The sequence below is a fragment of the Quercus lobata genome, chromosome 8 (genome assembly GCF_001633185.2).
Source record: "Quercus lobata isolate SW786 chromosome 8, ValleyOak3.0 Primary Assembly, whole genome shotgun sequence".
Lineage (NCBI taxonomy): Eukaryota > Viridiplantae > Streptophyta > Magnoliopsida > Fagales > Fagaceae > Quercus > Quercus lobata.
Window position 1 is genome coordinate 56,674,461 of NC_044911.1, and position 27,011 is coordinate 56,701,471.

The 27,011-nt window shown below is 33.4% G+C and overlaps 3 protein-coding genes across 4 annotated transcripts; 2 read left to right on the plus strand and 1 right to left on the minus strand.

The window, feature by feature from the left end:
• Positions 1 to 4,566: 4,566 nt before the first annotated feature.
• Positions 4,567 to 5,750, plus strand: LOC115955902. Its single transcript, XM_031074296.1, has one exon. It carries the CDS (start codon positions 4,648 to 4,650, stop codon positions 5,518 to 5,520), a length of 873 nt encoding a protein of 290 aa, XP_030930156.1. The 5' UTR covers positions 4,567 to 4,647; the 3' UTR covers positions 5,521 to 5,750.
• A 2,155-nt stretch (positions 5,751 to 7,905) lies between these two features.
• LOC115955901 (nucleolar complex protein 2 homolog) lies at positions 7,906 to 15,984 on the minus strand. Of its 2 annotated transcripts, none has more exons than XM_031074294.1 (14): positions 15,867 to 15,984; positions 15,651 to 15,778; positions 14,986 to 15,046; positions 14,651 to 14,759; positions 14,497 to 14,548; positions 14,289 to 14,383; positions 13,292 to 13,357; positions 12,136 to 12,642; positions 10,781 to 11,080; positions 10,289 to 10,612; positions 9,903 to 10,109; positions 9,459 to 9,548; positions 9,285 to 9,377; positions 7,906 to 8,457 (listed from the first exon to the last, which is right to left on the minus strand). In XM_031074294.1, exons 2-14 carry the CDS (start codon positions 15,757 to 15,759, stop codon positions 8,314 to 8,316), a joined length of 2,157 nt encoding a protein of 718 aa, XP_030930154.1. In that variant the 5' UTR covers positions 15,760 to 15,778; positions 15,867 to 15,984; the 3' UTR covers positions 7,906 to 8,313. The 2 variants fall into 2 exon arrangements, with proteins under 2 accessions (XP_030930154.1, XP_030930155.1); XM_031074295.1 differs by having other exon boundaries at positions 15,651 to 15,783; positions 15,867 to 15,972.
• Positions 15,985 to 24,233: 8,249 nt separating this feature from the next.
• LOC115958388 lies at positions 24,234 to 27,011 on the plus strand. Its single transcript, XM_031076803.1, has 5 exons — positions 24,234 to 24,461; positions 25,219 to 25,372; positions 25,461 to 25,642; positions 25,773 to 25,898; positions 26,009 to 27,011. The coding sequence occupies exons 2-5, from the start codon at positions 25,273 to 25,275 to the stop codon at positions 26,975 to 26,977; spliced, it is 1,377 nt and encodes a 458-aa protein (XP_030932663.1). The 5' UTR covers positions 24,234 to 24,461; positions 25,219 to 25,272; the 3' UTR covers positions 26,978 to 27,011.

Here is a 27,011-nt window from a genome sequence, read left to right on the forward strand (position 1 = left end):
ATTAAAATACATCTATAGTATAATACCCATACCTAATCAAGTTAAATAAATGAAAAATATTTCAATAATGTATTTAAAATTAATTAATAAAGATATTAAAAATAAATAAAATATAAGAGAAAATTTTTATGAAACATTACTTATTTTAAAATAAATAATGAAACTCTTTTTTTAAAAACATTTTTTGAAACCTTTGAAAATTGAGTTTTAAACTTTAATCCACATAGTATTTCAACTTCATTAAATATTTGGTAATAATAGAATTCCAATTAAAATAAATTACGTTTATAATTTTTTTGAACAGTAACTTTAATTTGTTATTAATTTGAATGTACTTACAACAAGTTATATGGGGAAAAAATGTTGTATAGTTTGTAATACTTACACTGCAGTACAAATTACTTTTTTTTTTAATAATTTTATTGGAGAAAAACTGCAGTACAAATTACAAGTACTGTATATTGGACCCAAAATTTATTATTAAAACAAAAATTGTGCCATAGCCTATGACAGGAAGTAAAGGCACTGAAGGCTTTTTTGTTTTGTTTTTTTTTTGTTTTTTTTTTTTTTTCGTTTTTGGTGTGTGTGGGGATAAATAAAAGGTTAGAAAAAAGGCACTTAAGTTCTTAATTCTTTTTCTGAGTTACATTTTGGTATTTTAAGCTGCATATTCAGAGAGTCGTGTTTTTCCATATACCAAAACAATCTCTTTAACTAATTGGACTTTCATAACTAACATTATAAATTTATAATAAAACAGAAAGGAAAAGAAGTGGTTAAAACTGTTAAATTAAAAGGGAACGAGCTGGTTCCAATTAGCTCTAACACTTCAATAGGTAAAGTGTTTTTTGTAAAGAGCAATTCTTATGAAGCTAATATTACATTATACAATTTCAATGTATGGTCCATATCTATCCAAGAAAAAAATAAATAAATAAATAAAAGGGAACAAAAAATTATGAATAAAAATATTGCAGTGCATTAATTTACATGCAGAATAGTTCTTTCTATTTATCTTATAGCTGGAATTTGGGACCCGATCAAAAGGGTCTGTGAGTATTTTGATTAGCAATTTTATGAAATTTTTTTATTATTTGTTAAAAATACAATTGTATTTTGAAAAATGAGGCTTTTAAAAAACAATGCATTAACAAAAAATTTAAAAAAACAATCAAAGAAAAAAATTAATCCAAATTGACGCGAAGTGATGAAGAATTTAAATTGAGGTTATCAAATTTCAAAACATGGGGAATTTCAAATTTGTAGCCCATTTTCTGAGATGGTGGTGGCAACTTTGTCAGCAAGGACCGATATTCTTTACACATCGGAGACAGATGGCTCTGAAATATTGCATTAGTACTCGTAAGTTGTGACCCAGTAAACAAGTTAAAAGAGACGAGGAAAAATAGTAAGCAAATTAAGTTCCTTTCAAAACAGCTAAAGACTTAGCTGTCAAATATTGCCTTTAGTCTTGGAACCCAGTAAACAAGTTAAAAAAAAAAAAAAAGAAAAAGAAAATTACGACAGACAATAGCAAGCAAAGAAACTTCCTTTGAAAACAGTTAAAGACTTGTTGAATAGTTTATCTAAAAGTTTGTATCTGCTACAGTACTGAGCTTGACTAAATTTCGAAGTTGTTACCTAACCTGTTGAATCTTTTTTTTTTTTTTTTTTTTTTTTTTTTTTTTTTTGATGAGCCTAACCTGTTGAATCTGATATGTAGTTAATTTTGCTCCTCAATTTGGTCTCTACTCTCAAGTGCAAAAAATGAATGGTGGTCTTCAGCTTCCACGGTTTAATATACTATTACTAGTCTACGGTTTATCAAACAAGCGTTTGAAGTTTGAATGCTATGTTTGCTTCTAATTTCTATGTTGTAAGTTACATACTTTCGTTGAATGTGTCTTGAGTTCATGACATCACTCTTCATCTTATTTTCACGAGAAAAATAAGTGACAATTAAGTCATAACTCATTAGTCTTTATATATTAATTATTTATACGAAAAAAACTATTTCTTTAATGTTAGTTATGTCAATTAAGTCATAACTCATTAGTTTTTAGTTATTTATACGAAATAAACTATTTCCTTAATGATTGTGTTCCCATATTAAAGAAAATAGGATTATAAACTAAGCAAAGCTGCTTGTGAGCTACTGAGTTTAATTCATTAAGATGTTCAATTGAACTCGTTAATACTAAACAAATTAAGTTTATGAAACTCGATCTTAAATAGTCGACCTCAATAACCAAAAAGAGAACCAACTGATTCTCCAAAAAAGAAAAAGAAAAAGAGAACCAACTTTGATTATGTACTGCCTCAACACATTTCATTTCCCTCGACACATATATTGGTTAGTAATCGATTCTAAAAAAAAAGAAAAAAAGAAAAATTAGCAATAGCCACCGACTAGACTAGACTATTACAAAAGTGAGTTTCTAAAGAATAATAAAGACAGTCTATGCTGCTGCCCAATTTTTATTTTATTTTTAACAGAAGTGTTGAAGCCGAATTCACTTTATTATTTTGGTACTTTATCTTAACTTTAATTAAAGTAGCTAGTAAACTTTTCAGCTTTTTCTTAAGAAAGATACTAAAAAGATCAAGTAGTACTACTGTCTCCTAAACAAAGGGAGGTAAACTGTGCTTATCGCTGCATAAATTTTATATTAATAAACACCTTCGTCATAGGCACAAACCTATCTTAGAGCCTTCACAGTAATGATGGTGGTAAAAAGTAAAAACCCATTAAAAAACTATTTTTAGCACTTCAAACACTAAGATATATGCTATATTAAAGATGCTAAATACAGTGATATGCTACTAATAGCAAACTACTATAGCATGTTGTTATTATTGTTTAATTCATTTATTTTCATGGATTGGAGAGGAAATAAGAGAGAGAGGTTACAAAGAAATTAATATGTTGGGTTGTTTATTTATATTATTTTAAAGGTTAATATATAAAAAATAAATAATTTTATATATAGTGAATTATAAAGTGAAGAGTAAAAATAAATAAAATAACTTTTTGAGGTGCTAAAAATTATATATATATTTTTAGCACATTTGATGTAAATGCTTTTAAACACAATGAAAAATGTAGTCACACATCTTACACCTACTTTACTTTCATGCATATCTACCATTAGCATAAACTTTTAACTCATCAATTTCAACTTACAACATTGACAAATTGTGAAATTAGAGGCAAATAAGCACACTTTTTTTTCATTTTTTAAGAGTTCATTGTGTATCTCGTTGAGATAATAAATCATAATTGGTGCAACAATGAAATCACAACATATTTCCCCTATTCGTTGCGAAAAAAAAGGGGGTGAAATTTTTTTGTGTAATAGGACTTATCATACACCGTAAAGACGAAGAAAAACTACAAAAGGAAAAACCCAACGCGGCATTTCGGGTCCCACACTAAGTGCCAATTTTCTCAAAATTTGATTGTCGTCAAGGTGGGACCCTAACAAGAACTACAGGACAAAACCTACCTCTATGTTTAAAGTTTGAGTAATGCTTAGGAAAAAAAAAAAAAAGAAAGAAAGAAAGAAAAGAGAAGTACAGTTTTGTGCCACAATCCATGAAATGGTGAGTTGTTATTGGTATAAGTGTGTTATCATATAATCCACCATCACACTTACACCAATCACAACTCATTAGATTTAAAAAAAAAAACAAAACCCCTCAAACTATTTTATTAGTAAGGTAATGTTTCAAACTATTTTCGTTTCTAACAATTCGAGTCCAAATGACTCGATTTTGCCATTTGAAAATGCATTTGAAAATCGAGTGTAAGACACTCGATTTTCAAACTCGAGTTTCTCACACTCGATTTCCAAGTGCATTTTCAAATGACAAAATCGAGTCCTCTAGATTCGAATTGTTAGAAACAAAAATAGTTTGAAACGTTGCCTAACTAATAATATAGTTTCGGATTTATAGTTATTTTTTAAGAAAATCTCAACTCATCACATGACAAGTTATAACACAAAATTATAAATTTTTATGTGTCCTGAACATTACTCTGAGAGTTTATTAAACTATTTAATCTCATCCCTTACAAGAATGACACATAGTAGAGTAGAAGACAACCACGTGGAGATAAACAGTGCAATCCCTAACAAACAAGCAACCCAAAAAAATAAGAAACATCCAAAAATTAAAAAGAAAGAAAGTAAGAAAAAGAGTCCATCTAGAAGAAGTAGAAAGCACATTGTCCATGTATGACCAGCTTTTAGACTAGCAAGACACACAAAGAGAAAGTAAAGTACCATTTGAATTATTTCAGTTTTTGTTTTTGTTTTTGTTTTAGTCCACCTTTTAAAGTCTAAGCCTGCTTTTCTAGAAGACCAACCATATAGTACTACTACTACCATTTAAATTTAATTCACAATCTTTTATTCCTTATCCTCTAGAAGCCATCCCCATCAACCGCCCCGAGGTTCTCTCTCACTTCCTTTTTTGGAGCTTTCTGTTAATCATTCTTTCTATATATATATATATATACAAGGCCAATCCCCTTTATTCAACAAACCAGAAGATACCCAATAAGCAAAAACTGTTTCTTCATTACTCTTATTACCTCTTCAATTTCACTCATTTTGCTTATCCTATCATTCTTTGAGCTCAAGTATGGTAGCTCAAGAACAATATGTAGACCCAGTTGAGGAAAACACTGACTTTGAAGATCCATATGAGGGAGAAGAAACACTCTCTCTTTGTGATCTTCCTAGCTACAGTGATGCATCCAACTGGGATGACTACTCCAAAGGAGACCAAAGCTTGTCCTCAGACAGTAATGACTTCTTTGAGTTCTTCAGCGAGGACTTCACTGCCTCTACTTGTTCAACAACAGCAGCAAACAAAAGCATCATCTTTTGTGGCAAACTCATTCCCTACAAAGAAGAACTACCTGACCACCCCGAGAAACCTCATCAGAACCAAGAAAAACAAAACCACACACGCAAGAAAGGGGTTTTCCGATGGAAATCACTCTCTTTCAACAAGACAAGAAGCTCTTCTTCAAAAGGTTCAAAGCTTTTTCGATGGAAGTCACTCTCTTTCAACAAGACAAGAAGCTCGTCATCAAAAGGGTCCAAAGGCAAAAAAGTTTATAATGACAAGAATAGCTCAAAGGGTTCCATTGCCTCAGCCTTACCTGCATCAAAAAGCCATGTTTATGCAACTAGCAAGTGTGATTTATCAGTTGGAAAAGTGACAATGTTAACATCTCCAACAAAATCAAGGTGGTATTTGTTCATGTTTGGGATGACTAGATTTCCAACAGAGATGGAGCTGCGTGATATTAAGATGAGGCAGAGTCGTAAAAAGAGCCCATCAATGATGTTTAGGTCTGTTGAATGTGATAACATGGTTAAAAGCAATGAGAGAAGTAGAAGGAAAGGGTTGTGGAGGCTACTAAAGATTTTGGGGTCCAGGAGCCAGCATCTAAACGCTGTCGTAAAAGCTTCCTTTGGTTGCATTCCATCCACACGTGTGACATAGGGTGGTGCTAGTGCTAGTATGTGTGCCCCAACAAGCCAAGATTGACTGTGTTGTTCATGTGCCATGCAATAAGGGTCTGAATTTTGAATGAGAGAGGCAAGAGCTAGCCAAGAACAGAGTTGGTAGGTACTAGTTAGTGTATGATAGGGGACATTCTTGACTGGGCCATCAATGTTTTGTATTCTGGGAAAGTCAAATATTTTGTGGCAATAGCTATAATAACATATAAAATTGGGTTTGGTAATCGGTGATTATGTTTATTATTGATTGTTTGAGTTTACATTTCTGCGACGTGGTAGTTTGGCATTGAAGCAGTCAAAAGCAATTATTAGATAATAATTAGTAATTACTAATGATTTCACAATCTACCGGTTAGTTTATATGAAAATTTGGATCGAGAATCCGTGATGAAAGTAACTCATCTTCTTAATGGTATTAAATGGAGCAACGGTAATGGTCTAATAGATAAACAAGCCCTTTTACCCTTTACCAGTTGCAAGCTTACTTCCTCACCTACATTTCCCAGTCATAGCTTTCAAGCTAGGTAGGAAAATTCTTCGGAGAGCTATCCAACTAGTAATCAAGGCTCAACTCAAAAGTTCCATGTAGAATAACTCAATTATGAGAAGTACCACAAAGCTTGTTTTGTTTTTTATTTTTTATTTTAATAATTATTACAATTAGTGGAGAGGAGAGAATTTTCTTTATAATCAAGGCTTGCAATGTTATTGAACTACAAGACTTTTGGCCAGAATTGAGTTTTATGATATTTCGATTAAGCATTGTTACAAGTATGACAATGCTAGCAGCCTAGCACTATTCTACTAAGCAGAATTATCACAAGCATGAGTTAATTCAAAGGGAAGAAGTTTAGAAAGTAATGATCTTATTTATGCTAACGAATGGAATGGTATTTAATTTTGGGGCTTGACAAAATATTTGAGGAAAAAGTCTATGAAATAGGTATTTTATGATGAATTTTATTTAACAACATACCCTAAACATAATTGCATAAATGGCATTAAAGAATTGTTCTACATTATTAAATTTCACAAAACAATGAATTCAGTATGACTGTTATTGGTTTCTCAAAAAAAAAGAAAAAAAAAAGAGTATGACTGTTATAAGATTTGTATAACATAATTGTAATCTTATTAGGGGTGAAATTTCTAAAAAGTTTTATTTCGAATAAAAATACATATAAGGCATTAAAAATTTTTGAACTTTGCTCTAATATAATTATGTTCCAAAATCCACCCAAGAGATCTGGTGTTTTTTTGAAAAAATCTAGGATCAGAACCAATTCCATATCAATTTTCATAAGTATATGAGACGTAATTAATTTCGTTAGATTTTATGGTGGATAAATGAAGTGACCATCACATTATCGCATTAAAAAGACCTACCAACCAATTTGTGTCACTGATCACACGATGGTCACATAATTTTTCCATCCATAAAAGCTCATGAAAGTTAGTCTCAAGAGTTAATTTGGCAGATAAATAAATTTTAGGAAGTTATAAGAAAAAATTGGAACTCCATGAGATGTTTTTGCAACTGAACCCAAATCCAAGTAGCGTATTTGAATTTATTTATTATTATTTTTTAAAGAAAATTTAAATTTATATATTATACCTTACATAAGTTTGAACAACTCCTATAAAATAGTACAGCTTGTTAAATAAAATCAAACATATTTCTTCTAGTCTACGGCATAGGCTTGATAAGCAAGACTTGAAGAAAATCAGTCGAAAAACTGGTCAAAAGCATGGCGATGAGGACCTGATAAATCACATGAGACGGCGTGGACTCTGCCTGCCAAGGAATATAAAATAATAATAAAGAAAATTCTCATTATATTTATAACAAGGCTTTGAGCTACACGACTTTTGATGAGAGCTGGGTTTTATGAAATTTATCCATTTGGGAATAATTTATCTACCTTTTCGCTAAAATTTTTTGTTGGAAGTATGCACTTGTACTTTACAAAAGTGAGAAAAAAAAAAAAAAGTAAGGTTTTAAAAAACTTATGGCAATGCTAACACTATTCCACTAAGCAGAATTATCTCAAGCATGAGTTTTCTGGTACCTAAGTTAATGGCACATTATATAGATCGTGAAATACTGCCCTATTTGATGAAATTGTCTTAGAATATATCATCGTGCTTAGTGCTAGCTTTTATATATTAAAATAGATCTTGCGCTAAACACAGCCATTTATACTAAATTTGATAATTCGCCAATGAGATTAATTAGCGATTCCATGTCATGGGCACAATACTAATTCAAATTAAAAGACAAACTCCAGCCCTTTTTATTTTGAGCTGAAACCACAACATTGTGCGGCTAACATTTTTATAGTAATAAAAGCCAGAAGGCTAAACGTAATGCAATTGCTCACTTCTTTTGTTTTTTTGTGTTTTGTAATTCAGCTGATTACTACATACTACCATACCTGAATATATGAATGGTATATGGTATGGAACATATTCACCAAAAATGGTTCAAAAGAATCAAAACTGAACATCACTTTCAAATATTAGAAACAAAACTCATTACTCAAGTCTAGCCTATCTGCAAATCTAAACAACCTTAAGCTTTGCATCTTGGTCTTACAATAAAAATTTCTAGAAGCCTAAGTTAGGTTTGAATCATTTCTTTTTTTAGTTTTTAAGTCTAAATTTGGTGTATATCAAATAATTGTAACATATCATAAATCATAGAATGATATCTCTCCTCTGAGTTTGATATAGGATCAAAACCTGGTCATGACTCATGAGAAAACATTTATGTTCACACTTTAATTTTCTTTCCATTCTTTCTCTCACGAGAAAGTGTTTTTCTTTTCACTGAATGTCCTTTGCCTTTACCACCCACATCTACCATGTCAGATGGATGCTGTTGTATATTCTTTATGATTTTCTCTGCTCCAGCAAACTGCAGTGAGTATTGTTGCCAAGCACAGAAATGTCAGAATGAATATGCGAGTAGTAATGAGCTTTTATTTTATTTTTTAATGAAAACTATTTTCTTCCTATTCAGTTGGTGACATTAAAATTGTCAAGTAATCCAGTAGGTAATCACCTGTACGCTTTACCAGGGAAGAAACTAATGCTCTTGACATGACTCAGCATAATGGATCAATAGAATGTGCATCAATCTAATACACAAAAATGTGCAAAAATAGATGGCATGTTCACTGGTGGGCAATCTACATTACTAAGAGAAGCACAAGAGTATAATGACTTGTTGCCTGATATAGTATAACCTAGGGTGTTGTTATGTCATATCAACATAAAACTAGAACCACATCATGGTTAGCCTTTAAAATCCAAACCATGGCTAGCTAGGAAAATTAGATAAACCCAGACACCATGAACAAAAGGGGGGAATCAGAGGGTGGCAGAAAAATCATGCCCTTTTTTATTTTATTTTATTTTTAATTATGACGTAGGAGAACTTCACTCAATTTAGTTGCATGTTGCAAAGCATACTGTACAACAATTTTTATTGTTAATCAAATTCCAACAGGCATCTTACCCCACCCGCCATAACCAGTTGCCGGGTAATCTAGGGGCTTTTCACCCCTAACGGGCTAAGCAATTTATCCTCATGACCGGAAGGAAAATGCCTGTTATTTGCCTAAAGTTCACCTTCTGTTCTTGCTTGCCTACATGGGTCTATGCAACCATTCAAATCCATATTAAAAGGAAACATACCAGACCCAGCAAAGCGAACATTAAAAAAAGGGAGGTTTATGGCACCTTTTCATTCAAAACCAGATTTCTAGAAGCAGCCTTCTCCATGATGCTTCTGTAATACTGTGTAAATGGGAACTTGCCACTATGCTTCTCCAGCTGCACATTAACCATTGTCCGAACTAAGAAAAAGATTTATATAATCCATACAAAAGTATAATTGACATTGCAAAAGCAAACCTGGAGAAATGATTCAACAGATTGCAGATCTTTGGGTGAAAAAGCCACCTCATCTCTTTTCTTCTGGACAAACTCTATGTTGTGCTCCACCTATGGTGCCAGAAAAAAGAGTTATAAATAAAAAAAATTGTTTATGACCAGAAGTTGGTGTACCAAATTTCAAAACTTAGAACTCTTGCCCATCTGTTATATTATTAGTCATGAAAGCAGTCCAGTCCAATCAATTAATGTTATGGTCATGAAATTACAAAAACCAACAAATCAATCATAAATCAGATTGAGCCATTATCCAATCTTAAGGTGATTGCCAGGGCCATCATAAATGGTGAGAAAATGCAACCACATATTGGATGGGGTTCAGGATTTGGCTGGTAGACAGCTACTTAGTAGCTAAATTTCTTAGTCAATAAGAGATTCAAGTAATTCTTTAATCAGAGCTCGTACCTGATCAATAAAACGCTTCACCACACGTCTAAAACTCTCGATACTAGTTATCTCAATAAACTTCTTGAGCCGGACGAGAGGAATAGTTGCCAGTTCAGGAAAAGATATGTGGTAGCTCCATTGAGCAAAATGCTCTGCAAGCAGTTCAATGACAGATGAAACACACTCTTCTTGGAAATTTCGTGATTTTAACCAGTGTTTTGGCAACTGTAACAATGGTATCTTATATCAATTACAGGAAAATACAGTAGGTATTATTCTAGAAAAATATGGATTTCAGCAACCAACTGCTGTGCATCAAGTTCAATGGTGAAAATTTTTTAACTATATAAGCAAGAGAGAATGTATGGATAGAATTACATCAGTACACATTACTACTTTCTGACCTTAACAGCAGATGAAAGGTTGACAGCCTTTTCGTTGCTCCTGCCCTCCTTACTAATATTATATTCTAAAACATCCAACACCAATGATGCAACAGGGATGAAAATCCCACTAGAACTGGAGAGATGGTTCAGCCATTGGATGCATTTAAGTCTTAAGGGTAAATATCTTGGTCCACTAAACAGGACAGCCACTCCATTTATAATCTGAATGATCATAAAAAGCAGTGGTTGAAGATCATAATCACGTATATTTGCTGCTATAAACGTTACCCAAATATCAATGCAATTAACGTATTGCCAACTGCATATTTTCTTTAGCGCTTCCTGGAAATAAACAATTAAAAGCAAAGCATCAGAAAAAGTCCCACCACATTTTATATCATGGCTCATGATAAACTAGACACTCATGAGCATCTATACAGAAGAGCAACAAGCAAATATGTCTGTGTCCAATAAAACAAGCACCGAAGAAAGAGCATGTTCTTTCCATACCTTCTTCATTTGTAGACCCTGCTGCAGTGTCTTTGCAAGTTGCTTGATAGAAACCATTGCTTTCCTAGATGATTTCTGCATATCTAGAGAGCAAAGCTCAACCAAGGAATTCCTCAGAAATTGCATATGTTTAAATACAGCTGACTCCAAAAACTGGCAGTGACCAATGAAGGCCTTGTAAGTTTTAACAAAGCAGGTGTCAAAACAATTGGAGCTAAACACAGACGCCACATCTTTTATGATGAGAAAGGAATGTGATGATAGGGCTCCTCCACCTGTTGCCCACAAATGAACTGCAATCTGCATTAATATTTGAAAGATAATAAGAAACAATCTCGCATAGTATGTGATTTACATACAACAAAAAACCTTTAACTTACATTATAATAGCATGGATATAACTAGCACTCTTAAGGTTTTTCATATTTGCAGGGTCCATTAGTTCAAGGTATAATGCACCTTTTTCTTTGTCTGCACCCCTGTACTACAACCAACGCCACCACCAAGCCCTAGTCCCAAAATTCTGGGGTACACTATGAACCATCAATAGGCTAGTCAGGATCAGCCATATGGTTTTTTTTGTCACTCTAATCTATATTAAACAGTACTTTATGTTATTTCCTTAGGTATTCATCTATCTTTTTTTCATTCCCTCAACTTGAATCAACTCACTCTTTCTCACTAGTGCAATAATTGCTCTTCTCAAAACAATGACCAAACCATCTCAAGTGACTCTCCATCTTTTCATCAATAGCAGTCACCCCTATCTTTAACCAAATTTCACTGTTTGAATCATATCTTACCTTGTATTTCCATTTATCCATCTTCACATTCTCATTTTATAAATATGTTGCTTCTTAATAGCCTAACAGTCAATACCATTGAGAATAGCTGTTCCCATAGCAATCTTTAAAAAAAATTCATTTTAACTTAATAGGTATTCTATAATCACACAATATTCCCAATTCACTTCTCCACTTCACTCACCTTGCTCTTATTTTATAACTCACATCATTTTCAATTTCTCCACCTTTATGAATTAATGATCCAAGATATCAAAAGCTCTAGTTGTTTCATATCTCTTAACCATCAAGTCTCACAACCCATTCATATTTGTTTCTGCCTTTACTAAACCTACATTCCATATACTCTATTTTAATGCTATTTAACTGGAAGCCTTTAGATTCTAAAGCATCCGCCAGTACACTGTACTGAATATGAAAAAAATTATTGATGTATTATTAACAATATAAAACGATAAAATTCTCAATACCCATCATAATATAAACATTGATAACAATGTTTCAACTGCATCAATGACAAACAAATTTGTATCATGAGCTTTTGGTAAATACCTTGATCAATCTGCGCAGTAAAGAAGGAAAAGCAGCAAAATATAAAATTGAATTTCTGAGTCTTGCTAGGGCAAAGGCCAATATCTCATAGTCGGTAACTTGACTCAGGAGAAACAGGGTACTCCTCAAATAAGATTTAATTAGTGGCCTCAGAGTTTTCCATTTTGAAGTATTCTTTAACCCCAAAATTGCTTCCTTCTTGCAATTAGAACTCGATATTTCCAGTAGCCCTCGAAATATATTATCAGCCTCATGAAGTACGAACATCAATATCTCACAGAAAGTTTCACTGTTCTGAATTCTACTCCATGATTCAGCATCAAGGACACCACTTGACTTGGTTCCATAGTGGCATGCAGCCCGATATCCATTTAAGAGACTAGTTAAGGCAGGCACACTGTGCTGCTCCTTCACTAGCTGACACCAACTTTTAACAGCAGAGCTAGTCAAGAACTTGCCCTCATTTGAGGCCATGCCTTCATTACTTATCTCATCCTCATCAGAATACTGTTACAAGCAAAAACACACTTAAGAGACGTTGAAATGGAAAAACCAGATAACAACATACATTAGTGTAATGATCAATGCGAGATTCCAAATGCTGATTTCTGAGCAGATATTTTTCACTTATCAGTCATCTACATAAATACTCATTCCTAACCAACCAAGGTACTCTAAGTAGATTCTTCTCTGTAATTCAAATTAAAAAAATCTATATTGTATTAAATGTTAAACATGGTAGATATATTAGGTGTCAGTTTGTGGCAAACAATTTCAGGTGGAAAAAAAGGGGAAAAAAGGGGTGGGGGGGGGGAGAGAAATTGTGTTACAGGAAATTATTAAAAAACTACATTTCTATGCTTCTGCAAATATATAACACAAAAGCAAATTACAATAGCCACACTATGGTACTATGAAAGAGCAAATTTCCTTGAAACATTGAACTTAAGAAATTAATCTAATACAACCCTGGAAAAAGGAAAAATCATGATCTTATCAACTTAAGGATGCTTGTTGAATGTGAGATTTCAATTCTTCTTTTCATTCCCTCTGACACGAGTTATTTCTTTGCAAAAGTACATCCCAAATAAACCTGTAATCACCCTCAAAATGTGCACACTAATTTCCTTAATACCATATGTATTAAACAACTTACAGTTTCTTCGTTTCTGAAAGGTTGGCCTTTATCATAGCTTTCCAAAAACTTAGCAAATTCTGGATCCTGGAAAAGTTTCAAGTTAATGCTTCATTAAGTAGATGAATAAACAAATAGTAATTAGAAAACAGAAAAATTAACAGTCATGGAGTAGAGAGAGAAATGTAATAACAAAAGAGAACAGCAGAACTGTCCAAGGCATAGAGCACATGTTTCACAAACATCACATGCAGAAAACATAAGAAAAACAAATACAGTACATAATAAGCTAAAAACATTGGTTTACCCATTTCCAGTTAGGCATGAAACCTGACCAGGATTCATGCAGAATACATACCATCAGATGTAAGCCGGAACCCTAATGCTTAATAGTGTAACATGGTACATGCAGAAAGCTCAAAGTTAATGCAACGAATTTGTTAAACTCAAATTTCATGCTCCAAAACCCCAGCTATAATTGATCATTCAGAAAAACATTTAATTGAATTCATCATGCTCATTATTCTGCTTAAAATATCACATACAAACTGACTTACCAGGACAGCTAAAAAGAAAAACCAGTGGCTATGTAATTATTTCCTCTCATATGAAGAGTAAGGCCCATCATCCATGCCAACACCAGCATAAGCAATAGACACAGAAACAATAATATGAATACTATACTGTTGGGTGTTGATTCAATTAAATAAAGTTCACACATATGCTTAAAGCCCAACAAAATCACTGCTCAAATTTCAGAACAGTGATGGGGAGGGATTGAAAAAAAAAAAATTAGCCCATACCAGCAAAATGAAACTTTAAATTGTTCCTAAGAAAATTAGTACTTCCTTCTTTACAATTGTTTATAAATTCTTCCTTATTATACATTCACAAAAATCAAGAAAGTTCTCACTGTGACAAAAATATCCAACAAATATAAAATTAACTGAAAACATAAACAAATTATTCAACAATTATAAAAATGATTAAAGTATGAATATCTTAACAACACAGTTACCTTTTCCTGCAACCTGTTCAATTTTTTTTTCTTCTGTACAAGATCTAAATGAATTTTGTTGTTTTGCACTGATAAAGCACTACCTCCACTGCTGTCTGCATATGTATTCCATCAGAACATAAAGATGGGGAAGGGAGAGACAAAATTGGTACAGGATATATATATATATATATATATATATATATAAATCAGGTAATACTGTCCTTACCTTTAAGATAATCCTCACTTCCACTTTCAGCAACATGTGCACAACTTGAGTCCTGATGGCCCATAACAATAGTCAATCACATGAAGCCGAGTAAAGAACCAAGAAAAAAAAAATTATAAACAACATTTTAAGCAATGATAGTATATTCCACAACCTCTGAGAGATATCCATCACTCTCAGAATCATCTCCTGTCACATCACTATCGTCTTCACTAAATACCGCATCAAGAGAAATGTCTTCAATATCTCCAGCTTCAGGGTTTCTGCAGGGGGAAAAAAAGAGACATTTTCAACAACCGACTCAGAATTCAGGTATGGGTATTCCTCATAATAACTCTCCTTAGCATTTAATTGGCATAGCATTTAAATTTTAAACAAATACACACCAAATAATGTCTTAGAGGACAACATGAGTGTTATGTTAATTGCAAATTTTAGTTTCTTTAAAAGCATTTTATGGCTGGTATGCATCAATTTCACCTTTTTTACCTTCCATTAGACAGCTCTATATCTACCTCGTCTTCATCTTCAGCAGCATTATGCCGATCTCCTACAGCAAGTGAATCAATGCAACAAGCCCACAGAAATTAAATGAGTGAGAAACAAACACTAACAAAAGCGGGAAGAAAAGTAAAGTCTTAGTCCCAAAATGTTGCGGTCGACTAGTGGATAAATTCATAATAGAGTGACTAAATTTTACACTGACACCTATCACAACACTCCCTTATTTCGGGCTTTGAACTAGTTGCAAACAAAATATATGACACTAAGCACAATGGAGTAAAAAGTAAAGGCTTATAACACATTAATCAATTAATTAATAAATTCAACCAAGCTTGAAACTAAATAGCACAGTTACACAAATGGGCTTGAAATGAATGGTAAAATTACCACGCCAAACTACATCACTAATCCGCGAAACGAAAAAATTAAAACATGAACATAAAAAAATAAAATAAAATCCTCAAAAATAGTAGTTACTCTTTTTTACTCCACTGGGTTCAACTTCAACAAGGCCTATACCATAAACATGTAAACCAATGATTTCACATATACAAACAGCATACATTACACACTTAAAATGAATAATGGGAACAATAACATACACAGACAATGGCAAATTGCTTAAATAGTATAACTGAAAAAAGCTTTACTTTTAGAAGCTCTCCTTTTGAACAGAGACTTGAGCTGCCTCTTTCTTTTGAGCACAGACTGAAGATTCTTCTTTGAGAACTTCCTTGCCTTCTTCCCCAGCTTCCCCATTCCTTGAAAATATCAAACTCTGCTCTAAACAAATACTCAAATTCATATATGCAGAATAGTAACCTTATATATATATATATATTCGTATCAATGGGTTCGAAGATTACCTTTGAGTGTGTGATTGAGCTCTCCGGATTTGCAGGAGTCGAAGAAGGAGCCGTTGCTTCGGTTTTCACACACTTACGTAGATGAATAAACCCTAACTGGCAATGGGGGTTTTTTTAAATTGGGTAAAAGAATTATGGGCCGGGTTTTCCAACACTGTCATGTTGTACTTCAGTAGAAAAATTGGGTAGAAAAATGACTGTCATTGAGCCCCCATTGTATTTATATGGGCCGGGTTTTCCAACACAGTCATTTGTATTTTTATGGGCCGGGTTTTCCATCACAGTAATGTTGCACTACAGTAGCTTGATTAAATGGTTAAGTAAACTAACTTGGAATAATTTGTACTTATTAGCGTCTGTTTGGCACACCTTTTAGCTTTCAGTTTTAATATGTAGTTTTTTAAAACTTCACTTTTCCTTTCTTCTTTTTTCTCATTTTTTCAAAAAGTATAAGTATGCTTTAGCACACTTTCAGGAAAAAGTTTTCACCAAAAAGCTAAATAAGTTATTATCAAACGTACATTTGATGAGCCCTTATTTATACTTTGATTGTCCACAAACTTGCCAAACCTAACCCAATTGGCCAATCTGAACTGACTGGCGACCCACAATTAGCTTCGAATGTATGGACTATCAATACTGGGTCTTGAACTGTTGAACATTAAATGAAAATTTGGTTTTGGTTTGAGTCTTGGGTCAATTCATTCTTAACCCCTTGAAATGAAACCTATCGAATATAAAATAAATAATACTATGTAGTTTTTAAATTTAGGATCCCAAGTTCCCCCCCCCCCCTTTCTCTCTCTCCAATCCATAGTGTTCAAAGTTCAAACCCTAGTTGTTCCTATTGTCATTGTCACCAACTCACTGTCATCATGGCTTAAGTTTTGTCTCGCTCTTTTGTATATGATTTTTAGTAGGTTTCAATTGGTATATTTTAATTAGCTCAATTGTTGAACTGTATTATCATTGAATAAGAGATATATGGTTTTGAATCAAGTGATTTACGTCTACACAAAAAACCAATCGGTGTATTGGCTTGATGATAAAAAAACAAACACCATAGAGTAGTTAACACACAACTATAGGTTGAAAAACTATCCTCTACGCTCTTATAAAAAGATTTTCTTAATAGAAGCATCAAGAGTATTTGGAAAAGGAAAAAAAAAAAAAAACCGAACTCTATTAACAAATGCACTACAAGCATTCGTTTAGGAAATACTTGTAGACAATTTTTATGGGAAAAAAAAAACTGATTTTTTATTAGTTTTTATTATTAATATATTTTTCATAAAGTGGTATCAAAATTTCAATAAATACTTAATTAACAAATATCCAGAGCACATTAGTTAACGATATAATTTATAAAAGGACCACACATTTTTTTTCTTTTTTCCTTTTTTTTTTCCTTTTTAAATTTGTATATCGAGTAATGCTATGTACACCAAAATTTGATAAAATTTTTTCACAATATCGGCAACGTTTCACCGGTTGCCAAAACATTTGTGACTCTAGTTTTTTTCTCTTTATATTTTCCTTCTCAAACTAATGGGAAAGGCAAACAACAAAACGTTAATCCCTCCACCACACTCTCTCTCTCTCTGTCTCTCTCTCTCTCCTACAGCAAGTGAATCAATGCAACAAGCCCATAGAAATTAAATGAGTGAGAAACAAACACTAAAAAAAGCAGGAAGAAAAGTGAAGTCTTAGTCCCAAAATCTTAGGGTCGGCTAGTGAATAAATTCATAATAAAGTGACTAAATTTTACGCTGAGACCTATCACAACCCACGCTTTTTTTCAGGTTCAGACTAGTCATGAACAAAGTATATGACACTGAGCACAATGGAGTTAAAAGTAAAGGCTTATAACACATTAACCAATTAGTTAATAAATTCAACCAAGCTTGAAACTAAATAGCACAGTTACACAAATGGGCTTGAAATGAATGATAAAATTACCAAGCCAAACTAGAGCACTAATCAGCTAAACGAAAAAAATTATAACATAAACATAAGAAAACAAAACAAAAATCAAAATCCTCAAAAATAGTAGTTACAAGCCTGAAAGTTAATGTAGGCAAGAGTGAGATTGTTCCTGTTGGTGACGTCGAGGATTTGAATGGTTTGGCTCGTATCCTTTGTTGCAAGGTGGGCACTCTGCCTATGAGATATTTGGGCATGCCTCTTGGGGCACACTATAAGGATTCATCAATTTGGAATCCTATTATTGAAAAGATGGAGAAACAGCTGGCTGGATGGAAAAGACAGTATTTATCGAAAGGAGGTAGGCTTATTTTGTTAAAAAGTACCCTATCGAGTCTTCCCACCTACTTTTTATCGTTGTTTACTATCCCTCGGGCTGTGGCTGCAAGAATTGAAACAATTCAGAGGAATTTCCTCTAGGGGACCTCAGAGGATGTTTTTAAATATCCCTTAGTTGCTTGGGATAAGGTATGCTTACCAGTTGAGTGTGGGGGTTTGGGAATCCGAAGAGTTAGGCTGTTTAACAAGGCTGTGCTTGGGAAGTGGTTGTGGCGGTTTGGGAAAGAAAATCATAGATTATGGCATCAGGTTATAGCAGACAAATATAGAGAGGCAAGAGGTGGCTGGTGCACTAGAGAGGTAAGAGGTGCTCACGGGTGTGGGATGTGGAGGAGTATTAAAGAAGGAAAAGAGAAGTTCTTTAGCCAAATTTTGTACAATGTGGGGGAGGGTAACCATGTTAGTTTTTGGCATGATCCATGGTGTAAGCCTACTCCTTTGAAGGAACTTTTCCCTTCCATGTATGATTGCTGTGTTTCTAAAGAAGCATGGGTCTTTGACTTGGTTGTTTCAAATTCAGAAGGAGGTAGGAGCTGGAATTTATTGTTTCGTCATGGTCCTCAGGATTGGTAGGCAACCACTGTCTACTCATTCTTTGAGTTTATTTATTCGTCTATGCCGAGGGGTGAGGGGGATGATCAGTTGGTCTGGAGATTTACTACATCTGGTATTTTTGATGTGTGCTCTTTTTATAAGCTATTAGCTAGTCCTACCACTGATGCATTTCCTTGGGAGGGTATATGGCATACTAAGGTGCCTAGACGGGTGTCTTTCTTCTTATGGATAGCAACTAATGATGGGATACTCACCATTGATAACCTTATTAAGAAAGGTCAGTTTTTGGTTAATATGTGTCGTTTGTTTTGTTGCGATGGGGAATCAGTGGACCACCTTCTTCTTTATTGTAAGTTCTCTCATACCTTATGGTGTGAAGTTTTTACAGTGTTTGAGATTCAATGGCTAAAGCTAAGGTTAGTGAAATCTTTTTTCTTTAATTGGAGAAACTGGTTTGGAAACCATCTTTCCATCATTTGGAATATGGTCCCGACATGTTTAATGTGGTTAGTCTGGTAGGAACGTAATGCCCGCGTTTTTGAGGACAAGGCGAGAACTTTGGAACATTTAAAATGTTTACTTTTTCGTACTCTGTTTCTTTGGGCTCGTATTTGGGGGTGTACGAACTGCTACTGTAGCTGATTTTTTAGTTTCTATTTCCTTTAGCTCTTGATGTTCTTGTATTTATTTCATTGTTCAAAGTGTTCACCATCGTGAACATGATGTTCAATTTTCTTCAATAAAAGTCTTATTACTTATTAAAAAAAAAAAGGGTTCAACTTCAACAAGGCCTATACCATAAACATGTAAACCAATGATTTCCTATATAAACACAACATACATTACACACTTAAAATGAATAATGGGAACAATAATATACGCATTAGAGACAGAGGCAAATTGTCACTCTCAGAATCATCTCTTGTCACATCACTATCGTCTCCACTAAATACCGCATCAAGAGAAATGTCTTCAATATCTCCAGCTTCAGGGTTTCTGCAGGGGGAAAAAAAGGGACATTTTCAACAACTGACTCAGAATTCAGGTATGGGTATTCCTCATAATAACTCTCCTTAGCATTTAATTGGCATAGCATTTAAATTTTAAACAAATACACACCAAATAATGTCTTAGAGGACAACACGAGTGTCATGCTAATTTTAAATTTTAGTTTCTTTAAAAGCATTTTATGGCTGGTATGCATCAATTTCACCTTTTTTACCTTCCATTAGACAGCTCTATATCTACCTTGTCTTCATCTTCAGCAGCATTATGCCGATCTCCTACAGCAAGTGAATCAATGCAACAAGCCCACAGAAATTAAATGAGTGAGAAACAAACACCAACAAAAGTGGGAAGAAAAGTAAAGTCTTAGTCCCAAAATGTTTCAAACACTCTATTACGTAAATGAATAAACCCTAATTGGCAATGGGGATTTCGTAGATTGGGTAGAAAAATCACTGTTTGGAGCCTCTTCGTAATTTTATGGGCCCATGAGCTTATTGGGTTTTCCAACAAACTCATGTTATACTTCAGTAGCCTGATTGAGGCGGCAATCGATAATTGAGAACAAATATAAAAAAATAAAAAAAAATAAATAGTAGGTTACGTTTTAACTATTATACCCTTAGCGCGCGGGAGTGATGGATTAGTGTTATACTGTTATGAGAATATGCTTATGTGGGACTGGAAGAATATCTTATGGGTTGAATTTGAAGCATGCTACAATGGGCCCTTTATTTATGGGCCCAGTGTGGTTATACTGACCGACCCTCAAACATTGGCCCAATTCAGAGGTGTCTTGCGAATAGCCGACGATAAAAAAAGTAAATAATAGAAGTTAAAGGTGTAAGCTCAAGTGCTTAGTACGCATAAGTTAAAGGAGATTTTACAACTGGACCCTGGAGCCAGATTGGAGCTTAAAACCCATCAAGGAGACAAAGACACGATGCGAAATTTGCAGCTCATAATTTGGAGCAGTAAAGTAAAGATCCCAATTCAACATAAAAAAATTATAAACATGTGATTTGATTACTTAAAATAAAGCAATAAAATTAATTAATTTTAAAGTGTTGAAGGTATAGCAATATACTTGGAATATTACATATTACCTCACTTCTTTAATTGCTTTTTTAAAAAAATTCTGTATAATTCAACTTTTTTTCAATATTATTTTAATTATTTAAAATTTGAGTTTATAGCAAAAACCCATAATTTGAAACTGAGAAAGAGTCAAAATATTGAAGGGAAAAAGTTAAAATTTCAAACTTGAGGCATTAGGAGTTTGGTATTGTGGGAAAATAAGACATTAAGAGCCCATTTGGATAGGCTGTTCACAAAACCTTAACGCGCGTTTTAGACAAAACGTGATTTGCCAAATCGTTTGGCTCCACAAAATCAGCACGTTTGCGTTTTCAAAATCCAGATTTTTCACGTTTACAAAACACTGCAAAGCTTTGCTTCTTCAGAGACGCAGATGGGCTAACCGCTATTTTTTTCTTCAGAAAATAAAAATAGAGCCAATACGATAGGAAATACCAGCTTTATCCCTTCCCCTATGTACACTGTACCGGAACCTTGGCCGGTACAGGAATGCTAGTATTTCGTTTCGGTTTAAATAACGGCCGTACCGGAGTCATTCCGGCAACACCGGAGCGAATACCGAATTTTGGATACCGGATTTCTAAGAAATTGAAGGTCTTTGAAGAAGAATAAAAATCGAAGAAGCAGTTGAGGCTTTTATGAATCTTTGAAAAAAAAAATTCACCTGTCGTTGCAGATCAATCAAGCTGCTGCTTCTTCTCATTTCCTTGATGCTACCTCATGAACTTCTTCTTCTTCTTTTACTTCTAGCAAGTTCCTTCTCCCCCACTTTTTCTTTTTCTTTGTTTTATCCGGCTGTGAATCTCAATGCAAAATTTTGAAACTTGTGGTCAGTGATGGGAAGTGAGAAAGACAAGTCTTCAAGTTCACTCTTTACCCATCCAAATGGTCATGTCACTCACGTGGCCTATAGATGGTGTATTTTTTATTCCCTTTAACTGTGTTATAGTACTACTACTCTTTAACTCAAAGAAAAAAGTACAATAGTATATATATATATACTAGTTATCAAAAAAAAAAAAAATTATAATAAACTATACATTCTATACATTAGTTTTTTTGAGAAACTTCTATACATTAGTTAAACAGTATCAGATATTTGTTAACAATGATCATTATTGGCTGATTGGCTCATTGCTGCTAAAGAGATTTTGGGAAAAAAACTTTACCATTGTTGGTAGAAGTATAGATTCTTTGATGAGGTTGATATAAAAAAATGCCAAACTTGAATACTCATTTTTTTGAAATTATATGGATGACTTAATATAAACCTGAAGGGAGCAGCATAATTAGTTAGGGTCCTTTACCTCATGAAGTGGAGGTCATTACTGTTCCTCTTCCTTGGGCCAAAACTTGTTTATCTTAAAAAAAAATGGATTACTTAATGACAAAATTATCTACTTCCACTTTCAAGTTTCAACACTTTGTCAATGACTTTGATGAGCTCTACTTATTTCATGATCTTAAATTTACTTTAATACTTGTTTGATTCCCTTGAGTTATACCAATTAGCTCTGTTTTTTTTTTTTTTTTTTTTTTTGTCATTATTTTAATATAATTATTTTCCTAATCATTTTAATATCTTCCTCTTGAAGGTTTTTTTTTTTTTCAATTTTAAATTATATAAATTTCTCTCCATGATTCCAACAACAACAACATCATTATTGTTATTATTAATGTAATTGTCAGGCTTAATTACATATTTTCAATAGTAGTTTAAAAAAAACACTGATTAAAGGAAAAATGACAAAATAACCTTGACAAAATAGTTAAGTCCTTTTTTGGAATTTGTACTCTAAACAACCATTTTTAAAACAGCTTATCCAAACGCTTAATGTAGCTTTAAAAATAAAAAATGCATATTTTTACATTTTTACTAAACGCTTATCTGTGGTTTTAAAAATGATGTTTTCAAAATGCACATTTTAAAAACGCTCGTTTTTAAAACGCATCTTTATAAACAGCCTATCCAAACAGGCCCTAAGTATTAAAAAAAAAAATTTATTTTAAGTTTAACCGACTACTATAAGTACAATGCCTTGAGAAATAAAGATATTAAGGGTATGTTAAGCTTTACCTATTGAAATTTATGGTAAGTGTTAATCTTTGTAAGTACATAAAGATTATTAGCGAGCATCAAATTTCTAACTTTAAAAGTTTTATATTTCATGATTAATTAATCTTTGTAGACTATTTTTTTAATGAATAATCTTTTAAAAGTGTTGCATTACTTTAAAAGTTTTTTTTATGTTGGTTAAGTAAACTAACTTGGAATAATTTGTACTTATCAGTGTCTGTTTTGCACACCTTCTAGCTTTCAGTTTTTATACGCAGTTTTAAAAAAAAAAAAATTTCTCACTTTTTCAAAAAGTATAAGTATACTTTAACACACTTTCAGCAAAAAGTTGTTACCAAAAAGTTAAATAAGTTATTCCTAAACGTACATTTAATAAGCCCTTATTTATGCTTTGATTGTCCACAAACCTGCCAAACCTAACCCAATTGGTTGATCTGAACTGACTAACAACCCACAATTAGCTTTGAATGCATGGACCATCAATACTAGGTCTTGAACTATTGAACATTAAATGAAAATTTGGTTTCGGTTTGAGTCTTGGGTCCATTGATTCTTAACCCCTTGAAATGAAACCTATCGAATATAAAATAAATAATACTCCGTAGTTTTTAATTTTAGGTTCCCAAGTTCCCTCCCCCCCCCCCTCCCCTTTCTATCTCTCCAATCCATAGTGTTCAAAGTTCAAATCCTAATTGTCCCTATTGTCATTGTCACCAACTCACTGTCATCATAGCTTAAGTCTCGTCTCGCTCTTTTGTATATGATTTTTAGTAGATTTCAGTTAGTATATTTCAATTAGTTTAATTGGTAAAGTGTATTATCATTGAATAAGAAATATATGGTTTTGAATCATGTGATTTACATCTACACAAAAAAACCAATCAGTATATTGGCTTGATGATAAAAAAACAATCATCATAGAGCAGTTACCATACAACTATAGGTTGAAAAACTATCCTCTACGCTTTTATAAAAAGATTTTCTTAATGGATGCATCAACAGTATTTGGAGAAGGAAAAAAAATCGGATTCTATTAATAGATGCACTACAAGCATTTGTTAAGGAAATACTTGTAGACAATTTTTATGGGAAAGAAAAAATAAAAAGCTGATTTTTTAACAGTTTTTATTATTATTATTATTATTATATTTTTCATAAAGTGGTATCAAAATTTCAATAAAATGGTTAATTAACAAATATCTTAAGCACACCAACCAATTAACAAGACATTTTATAAAAATACCACACCTTTTTTTATTTTTTTATTTGTAGGTACACCAAAATGTTGATTACTTTTTTTCAAAATATCGGCAAGGTTTCACCTGGTGCCAAAACATGTGTCTCTAGCCTTTTTCTCTTTATATTTTCCTTCTCAAACTAATGGGAAAGGCAAACAACAAAACGCTAATCCCTCCACCTCTCTCTCTCTCTCTCTTTTTCTCAACGGCTGCTCCAAGGCGAAGGAAGCCCTCTCCGGTCTCATCAGTCTTCGCACTCCGGTGGCAGTGGATGAACTTGCGTTGCGGTTGTGGGTAAAGGTAGTTTCTTCTCTTTTAGCGGATTTTGGGGGTTTGTTGTGACCCATATATATATATATTTATATATATATATATATATATGTATGTATGTATGTATAGGTCATTATTCCAAAACCTCACACCCTGTGGGTAACTCTCACACTAATAAATTTTCTCTCTCTTGGGTTGTTGTTGTTGTTTCTTTCTAGTAGCATTGAGTAAAGATATCAATGTCTGATTCTGGGTTTCTTATATATACGCTATGTGTTTCATAAAATGTATATAATTTGTGCTTTTTTAAGCTTTATACTTTCTCAAATAAACTAGGGGTTTAATGATATCTGAATTTGGTAATAGAAAGCCTTTGATACCATCCAATTCCCAAATTGAAAACCCAACTAATGCTATATGGCAAACATGTAAAACGTGCCATAGGATTCAATACACGATGCAAACATGGTTATAGTTTGTGTCTAGGTAGCACGGACATGGGTACGACACAGTGACTCGAGCAATTTTAAAAAAATTATAATATGAAACAGCTGGTATGATACCGGAATGACACGGGTACGGCACCCTAAATGAAGTGTCTATGCTTTCTTGGTTTGTGTTTTACTTTTACATGGAAAACCCAATGAATGCTATAGCAAAATGAATGTATTGAAGCCTATAAATATGCTTCAGTCTTTATAAATAATAATTGCCGACCATTTCGTCTTTAGGATCTCAATTTTGGTCTCATTGATTTCATCCCTCCTTTCGTCCTCATCCATCGAAGCTTAAAGCTCTTGCACTCGCACGTGGGGTGTGGTCGATAAATTTTTTCTCTCTCATGGATGGAGACGCATCCAATCGTGCTTCAAGCTTTCCATGGATTTGGGCCATTGAAGTTCTTGCGAGCCTTAAGCAAGTGGACGTTTCTGCTTTACATGGTAGTTTGAATCTAATAAAACAAAAACAATTCCCTATAGTATATATCTTTAATAATCTTTTTAATCAATCTTGGTTTCTTTGTTTCAGATTTGATTGAATTGGCTCCAGACTTAGATGATGATTTAGGGAAAAACATGAGGGAAATGTTGGCTTTGAGATGTTTGGAGTCTTTATGTGGTCCCACTAATGAAGTCAATAAGGGTCATTCAAAAGTCGGGTTTGATTTTTCAGAAAGTTGTGAAGATGTTCTCCAACACATAATGCACGAGGTAATTTTTTTTCTCTAATTTCAACTCTTGCTTTGTATGTAATATTGCTTGTGTATTTAATCATCTGCTTCCAAATTTTAGGAGTTTGAATTTCCATTTTGATGTTGAACATAAACATTTATTTTGTCAGAATTCATTATCAGATCTTGAAATGCTCAAACCGGAGCTCGTAAAAAGGGATATTCGCGTAAAAAGGGATCTTCGCCCCTTTATTATTCGTAAAAGAGCTTGTATGCCTAAACTAGCCTTACAACAGGTAAAGGGGGGGTTTTTCCCCCCTCTCTTCCTCTCTTATGAACTTTCCTTTGTTTCATCTATTGTCATTCACTATTAATTATTTGGTTTTGTGTGCTTCTTTATCAACAGCTGAAAGATTTAATTCTCAAAGGTATTCATCCAAATGCTGATTCCCTGAAGGACAGGAGTGGACTGGAATTTACAAGTGCAGGTGGTGGAATTCCTGTGAATAATGGCAGTCACAATGCACTTACACATGGAGTTGATGGGAGCTTCCTCAATGCACAACAAATGGGAGTAAAAGGGAACTTGATACCTAGAATGCTTGAGAATGAGAATAAGCTATTGGAAAAAGATCCATGTAATGGAAATTTATTACTTTCCAAGAGGGGAAGGAATGAATCAGCTACTGAAAATATAGTTAGAGACTTCCATGAAAACCAAAATATTTTAAATGATTGTGACGATCTCCACTTAACTGCCAAAAAGCAGAAGCAATGTGACTCATCTGGAATTCATTCCATAGAAGAGAATCCAGTACCACTACATCCAACAGAACTATTAGAAGATTCTTCTGCAAGAGTTATGCCAGTTATTGAAAGACAAGTTTGTGACTTGGCAAAAGATCAGATAGGAAATCTGAAAGAAGGCAGGGTTCTAGAGGATGGTCAAGATGAGCATACTGCCTTAGTGAGATGTGGGCATAACAGTGAGGATGAATTCCATCATAATCAGTCAAAGCCTCCTGATAGTGCCACGATGATGCGCTCTCAATGCATGTATAGTCATGATTCCTTAGCATCAGCTGGTTCTACAGACCAAAAGTTGTGCATGAGGTGTAATGAAGGGGGTCAATTGTTAGTTTGTAACACAAGTAATTGTCCGGTGATGGTTCATGAGAACTGCTTGGGTTTCTCACCCAGATTTGACAACAATGGCAACTTTTACTGCCCCTACTGTGCATATTCCCTTGCTATTTCAGAGTACCTTGAAGCTAAGAAAAAGGTGTCCTATGCAAGGAAAGAACTAGCTAAATTATTTCAAATGGGTTTGAAGCATCAGCCAAAGGAAGTCATCGAGAGGTTGCATAGAGAATAGCATTTTCTTCCTGGACAAAGGAAATGAGGATCTT

Excerpts from the sequence above, each read along its gene's own strand:
- LOC115958388 (XM_031076803.1), top strand. The coding sequence starts at position 25,273 with ATGGATGGAGACGCATCCAATCGTGCTTCAAGCTTTCCATGGATTTGG. Across the intron at positions 25,643-25,772 it reads TCCAACACATAATGCACGAG|AATTCATTATCAGATCTTGA; the intron begins GTAATTTTTTTT and ends TTATTTTGTCAG. Across the intron at positions 25,899-26,008 it reads CTAAACTAGCCTTACAACAG|CTGAAAGATTTAATTCTCAA; the intron begins GTAAAGGGGGGG and ends CTTTATCAACAG.
- LOC115955901 (XM_031074294.1), bottom strand. The coding sequence starts at position 15,759 with ATGGGGAAGCTGGGGAAGAAGGCAAGGAAGTTCTCAAAGAAGAATCTT. Across the intron at positions 11,081-12,135 it reads TACTGCGCAGATTGATCAAG|ATTGCAGTTCATTTGTGGGC; the intron begins GTATTTACCAAA and ends ATATTAATGCAG. Across the intron at positions 9,549-9,902 it reads TGAAGCGTTTTATTGATCAG|GTGGAGCACAACATAGAGTT; the intron begins GTACGAGCTCTG and ends CTGGCACCATAG.
- LOC115955902 (XM_031074296.1), top strand. The coding sequence starts at position 4,648 with ATGGTAGCTCAAGAACAATATGTAGACCCAGTTGAGGAAAACACTGAC.